The 6739-nt window shown below is 35.7% G+C and overlaps 1 protein-coding gene across 6 annotated transcripts in view; it reads left to right on the forward strand.

The window, feature by feature from the left end:
• The window catches only part of NELL1 (neural EGFL like 1), a 522694-nt gene extending 520782 nt beyond the window's left edge, over positions 1–1912 (forward strand). For all 6 annotated transcript variants that reach the window (XM_029061630.2, XM_029061636.2, XM_029061634.2 and 3 more), the window contains one exon: positions 66–1912. In XM_029061630.2, the coding sequence (XP_028917463.1) occupies positions 66–116 (51 nt within the window). In that variant the 3' untranslated portion in view covers positions 117–1912. The remainder of the gene's footprint in view (positions 1–65) is intronic.
• Positions 1913–6739: the final 4827 nt, after the last annotated feature.

A 6739-nucleotide genomic window follows, 5' to 3' on the forward strand; every position in this document is an offset into this window, starting at 1 on the left:
TGTCTAAAATTTTAAGTGGGTAAATTAAGCCTTCCACTCAGCTAATACTTTCTTCTTCATTGCAGAATGGAAGCGTATGCTGTTCTGTGGATTTAGAGTGTCTTCATAATAACTGAAGTACTAAGCATGGACTCTTTCGTGTGAGGAAAACTGATACAGTGATCATCCAAAATGAAGAGTAGGATTTGGTGTTTTATACGACAGACAATTACCCAAGTCTTCATAAAAGGAAGATGTTTGGGAGTTGCCTATGGGACCTGCCGCTACACTCATCCTTGATAGCCTTGTGTAGGTGATGACACAGTGCAACGCATATACGTCTATGGTTGTTTAAAAAAAAAACCAAACTTTTCAGTGTTGTAAATCACATCCTTTCCCTGTCAACTCATTTGCTAACATGTTTAAATTCTTACATGGTAAACTTCGATGTATTTTTGGTTTACTTTGTGTACTAACATGATAGAAATTCAGTTTATTTTATTTTTGGATCTAGATTCTACAAATAAAGTTGCTTGTTGTGATTTTGTCCTAAACAGAGCATACTGAGCTCTGAAATCCCTGTCAGATGTATTTATGAAAATATGTATGTATGTACAGTCAGATTGGATAGTACTTATAATTCATAGTTGTCAGGCATTTGAAGACATTCTAATGTCCATTTGCCCTGGGCAAGCCAGGAGGTAATCAAAATGAAATACAGATTTAAAAAATCAGCCAAAAGTATAATAAATTGGGAAAACTCACTCCTTCTTGCCTTTCCCCTACTCTTCTCCAATCATATCAATATGCGATATTAAAACCTTTTTCTATCTTCATTCTACCTAGTTACATCACAGAAGAAAAACATCACACATTCATGTTAGGGTTAGCAAAAATTTGTTCGTTTTTGGAAAGGACCTGCAACTGTTAGATGTGAGTGTGTTGGTAAAATAAAGCAAATAGAAGGTGTTCAAGGATTCTATATGTTAATGATGTATCTATTTTATAATACTAAATATTTGAGTTACTATCAAAATGAAGCAGCTGGCAATTACTAGTATGTTTGTGCAAACCAGAAAAAAAGATGTTTAGAGCACTGTGCTTCAGTTGATATTCAAATATACTTTGCAGTTTTGAGGCATATCAGCTCTGAGAGATTAGTGATGCCATAGACCTCACTTTCTATTACAAGGGGATAGTCAAGAGTGAATTTGTTACTTTTTTTTAACTAGCCTGACACTGAGAAAGCTAATTTATAAAGTTAATTTTGCACAAAATGGTATTTTAAATTGAAAATCTTCACTAAAATGAAAAAAGCCCAACCCTGTTACCTATTGAAGTTGTTCTAATTCAGCAGTAACTTTTAATGTTTTTGAAACGAAGTTCATAGTATTGAAAATAATTTTATTTCTTTTTAAATATTATTTAATTTCAATACCACTTAAAAATGATAGCAACTACAATTTAAATGCCATATGTGAAAATAGGTCCTGAGTATGTTCTGCAGTATTGACTGCAGTCCTCCTTCTTGATGTTGTTTTTAATTAAACACTAACTTTGGAAAGACTTTCTTTTTAAAATAAGCATGGTTGCTAAGATTTGAAAAGAAAGGTTCACTATGGGAATGCTCACAACTTCATTCAGGGAAAAGTGACACTAATATGACTGATCTTTACTGTAAATGATTGAATATGATTGCACATTTAAATACTGTATTTTCAATGTGTCACTTCACAAATTATCACAATTTTTAATTTTCCCAAAGTATTCATTAGCAATTACTGTTTGGATTAAGTGTGTTTGTTTTACAGTTTCAATCTAAAACATATGTATATACTTTCTTAAAAGCACAGTTTCATTCTTCCCCAGGTTCATGTCATTTATGTTGCTTGAGAAAAATATATGATCACAAATAAACAGCTGCCCACTCCTGCCAGTGAGTTATATCTAGGAAACCTCAGCTCTTTAAAGTCACAAAGGATCCATTAGCATGTTGGTGTTTCAAATTGCTTACATCGTGATGTTTAGATGCCCACACATTTTAAATAATCAATCTCTTGATTATCCCACATGCACCTATTCATTACGTTTATATTACAGTCTAAAGTAGGAGACAATATAATGTACCTCATCAAATGACTAATTGGTCACCCTCCAGAAGGAAAATGTTAACATACATCACAGGTTCTGGAAATAACTAAGCTACATCCTGACAGGGGCTGATGGGTTATAAAAGGCTTAACTGTCCAGGGTGGCCCCAAACCCCTCAAATGAATAGGGAATTTGGAGCCTAAAAACAGCTCTGTGCCTGAAATAACCACCTAATCCCAGAAATACTATTTTTTATTGTCTCTTTGATGAGGCACTTAAATTATTCGATTCAATCCTCCGCTTCACCTTGGGGGAGGCTTTGTCATCCTATTTTCCTAGTTTGACAATCATGTTATAGGCCTTTTTCAGTCAAACAATGGTATTTATTGGGTGCTTACTGTGCACAAAGCACTGTACTAAGCCCTTGGGAGAGTACAATACAGTGGAGATGCTAGACATGTTCCCTGCCCACCAGGAGCTTGCAGTCTAGAGGAGGAGACAAACAAAATAACTGCTATTTAACACAAGTGCTGTGGGGCTGATGATGGGGGTGACTATCAAGTGCTTAAAGGTACATATCCAAGTGTGTAGATAAAGAAGGGACCAAGAGTAGGGGAAGGCCCCTTGGAGGAAATGTGATTTTTAATAAGGCTTTGAAGAAGGGGAAGCAATGGTCCATTGTATATGAAGGAGGACGACGTTCCAGGCTGCAGGGAATATGTGGGCAAGGAGTCTATTTGTTGTGATTCAAAACATTGGGGAATTACAGTTGGGGAAAAAATAATTCTAAAGATGAATGCCTAAATTCATCTTGTTTTTTCCCATTAAAATTACAAACCCAAATGTCTCATTTTAAAATCTAATAAATTGAACACACTCCTGCATCTAATTTTAAATCCCTCTGGTATAGGGACCTCTTTCTGCTCCAATAAAGACAATGACTTTCAAAAGTTAGCTACTGTCTAGATTTAAAAGTTTGAAATGTTTATCCACAAGGAAGACATTAGTCTGATCATAGCACTCAGTACACTTGACTGTGATAAATAATTCTTTATTGAAGATATGATATGAGACATTAAGAATAAAAGCCCTTGAGTGCTAAGACTGGTTTTTTTTCAATCTTTCACAATTCTGGGAAGTCATTTCACTCAATTTCCCCTTCCATAGGAAAAATTATTGTGGAAAGTAAAAAAGCTTTTCAAAACACAGTAACTCTTTTTATTGAGTATAATAAAAAAATCTATGGCTGTCTTACCAAAATACCATCTGATCCAACAGTACAAACCTTGGAATTGAGACATTTTTCTATATCTGTGTATCTCAATCTTATTTTTTCCATAAAAAATAGATATTTGTGGCTTTGGAGCACATTTATTACTATTTCATGGCTCTCACTGAATTTCTGATTTTCTCCTAATAGGGTCATAATTGTTTCCTTGGTAGGTAATTGTGCCGTCACCCAATATTATGACTTGAAATCAATAATTCCCACCAGAATATAGAAACCTGACCAATTGTACAGTATATAAAATCATTTTGATTATTATAAGAGATGTTAAGTTCACATTTTTAGCTTAGTAGTAGCTTTCTAATAAATACCATTTTCACTTAAAATAAAATGAGTAATTTACAACTGGTTTTCACAAGGCAGATAGTCATAATTTAGAAACTGATAAAAATGGCCAGGAATGACTAAACAAATTGCTGTATCAATTTTAATAGAAATAATTGAGTAGTATTGTGGTAAATCTCACGCAGTAAAGAGGTTAATCATTAGTTAAGAGAAAAAAAACTGAACATTTTGTAATATTTTAAGTTATTCTCATTATTCAAGTGTCAAGTATGGGACATATATGTTTTTGGAATGAAAAATACCTAGACAAATCTTCAATGTTAATATCCTTTAAAAGAGGAAAACCAAGTCCTACCTATTCAAGGGTATACTTAATTGGGAAAATCAGAAAAATATAAAAGCTAGTGCTCTAACTTGTATAATATGTACAGCTGCTGAAATATAGTTCAATATATTCTATGTATTCTATAAGTGGTGAGATATTCAGTTTGGCAGTAAGAAGAAACAAAACTATTTACTTTTTTAATCTCTAGCTACTGTTTATGGGTAGGCATCTAAGCCTAATGAAATAAACCAAGGTACTTACCCCTAAAATTTTTGAAATTTTCAGAATATTGCTTTCAAAATCCTACCTAAAATTAGGCATTTCTAGAATTAATTTCTGTCATTTCAATGGAGAAGGTAATTATTAACAAGCTTTACAATCACCACAAGATGGTTCCCCTGAATTCTTAGGATCTTCCATGAGTAGGATCCTAGATTAGTGATTGCCAATTCACTGTGAAGATGCACCACAGTCCTTGGTATATCATAAATATTTCAATTTCAGAAACAAATAGAGTGTTTCTGAAAGGGGCCAGATTCACAGCCCAAGAGATTGAAGTTTTCCATTTCTCTTCAGAGCTGTTAAAGTAAAGGCAATGATTTCACATTACTCACTGAACAGATACAGGGGTGATAATTAGAAGGGGGTTGTTTTAATCTGAGTAGTTGCAAAGGCCTCCAAGACATCCTGGATGGAAGGATGAGATGATATAATGTCTCATTTTTGTTGTTACTTTACTTTTATTTGGCAGTTTGGGAGAGTTGGGGCTTTAAGATGGTCATGACGACAGTACCTCCCCTTCCAGTTAATGCAGAGAAGACACAGAAACTGAGGAAGAAATGAGACAGTTTGTCCTTGGAAAGTGTCATGCAGCTGTTTAGATCACTGAAAAGATGAGAGGTGAAGTGGAGGAAATGAAGAGGCTGTAAACTGAAGGAGAGTCATTAAAGGCTTGAGAGGGAGAACAACAGGGGAAAAGAGTCCGAGAGGAAATAAAAAGGATTTCGCTTGGAAGATTTACTATCAGGTGATTTATTTGCCAGAGAAATTTGAAAAATATGACCCAGGGCTTCAGGAACTTTTTGGCTTAAAGAAGGGGAAGGAATGGCAGATCTCAATTGGAATTGTGGGCAGATCCTCCTGCTTCTTTCTTCCTTGGGAAGAGCAGTTTTGACTTCAAAGAGATCTGAGGGGAAGAAGGGCTAGGCTTTGTGATCCTCTGGTGTTCTAACAATACATCTGCTTGAGGCCCTGAAAGTGGAAAGGCAGACCCACATCCTGCTACCAAGAATGCTTAGCCCCAGGCTTTCTTTGGTTTGAAAAGGAGAATCCAGATCTCCTCTTCACTCCTTCTGACATCTCACATGCAGATTTATTTGAATGTTTCTGCAGCCCTCTGGATGACTATGTAGGTAGGAGCCACTGCTCAAGATTACAGGAATTTTTTTTTAAATGTTTCATTGTTTTTTTCTTTACGGTATTTAAGTATTTACTATGTGCCGGGCACTGTATTAAGAGCTGGAGTAGATACAAAATAATTAAGTTGGACACAGTCCCTGACTCGTAACAGGCTCACAATCTTAATGCCAATTCTACAGATGAGGTAACAGAGGCACAGAGAAGTAAAGTGACTTGTCCAAGGTCACACAGCAGACAATTGGAGGAGTCAGAATTAGAACCCAGGTCCTACTAACTCTAGACTTGTGCTCTATCCTCCATGCAAGTTGAGCTAGTGTAACTTTTTTTTCCCCTCCACAACTCTACAGTAACAGAACTGTGAGTCAGACTATGATTTCAACAACTTCTTAACCTGACTACTTGCTTTAAACTAAAGGTCTCCTTTCTTTTAAAAATACAAATGTCCTGCCTGGGCTGAATCTGGCATTTATTTAATCCTTGGTTCCAAGGCCAGGCATTCTATTAAGTATCCCATTTTCAATTTGGGTGTGGTAGCCAATTTCCTTCTGCCTGCCAAGATGCCCTGCCGCCCCCCCCCCCCCCCCAAAACAACACACTTTCAGTTGAAAAAGTTCTTCAGTTATTCCCATGAATAGAGCTGAAATGTGAGTTGTTTAAAGATTTCTGCTTTACACTCACTGTGACATGCTAGAAGTTATTCATTTGTTCGTATTCTGTATATAGAGAGTTAGGTCCTGATAGGTAAATCATGCTGCCTTTCAGAGTGAATAGAGTGATTTATCTCCCTATGTTCTGTACCCAGAGATCAAAACATGGACAGCTAAATCACTCTGTGTCCTACCAGAATGTAAAACTACATAAAATACAATGTCCTCCAAAAACAACGTAGTGATCTCAGAGAATAAAAGGTACCCTAGAAAAGATAGTGTGATGTCCTGTGACTGAAAATTCTTGCCAAAAGGTACATGCCAGACAAAAATGTTGGCTGTACTTTGTAAATGAACTGTATAACTTGCTGATGCACAAAAGGGATTGGGAAGAAAGAGGCAGTAGATAATTACCATAGGAAATATACTGGACATAAAATTATGTTTTCTCAGCCTGGAAAAATGGTCCAATGACTTTATAATGTGCCTGCAGAATTCAAAAGAAGGCATTCAAGTAAAGAGCAGAAAGGTTATGTGTATACACCTAGGTGATGAGATGCTAGCAAATAGCAAATTGAAATAAACGCATTTAGAAAAAGCACTCCACATGGGTTAGGAACATCAACAATACAGCCTTCCTTCCATGCACTAAGCTTACCAGAAAAATTATCTATAATTTATGTGCATTTATAATGTATACAGCAA

The sequence above is a fragment of the Ornithorhynchus anatinus genome, chromosome 3 (genome assembly GCF_004115215.2).
Source record: "Ornithorhynchus anatinus isolate Pmale09 chromosome 3, mOrnAna1.pri.v4, whole genome shotgun sequence".
Classification (NCBI taxonomy): domain Eukaryota; kingdom Metazoa; phylum Chordata; class Mammalia; order Monotremata; family Ornithorhynchidae; genus Ornithorhynchus; species Ornithorhynchus anatinus.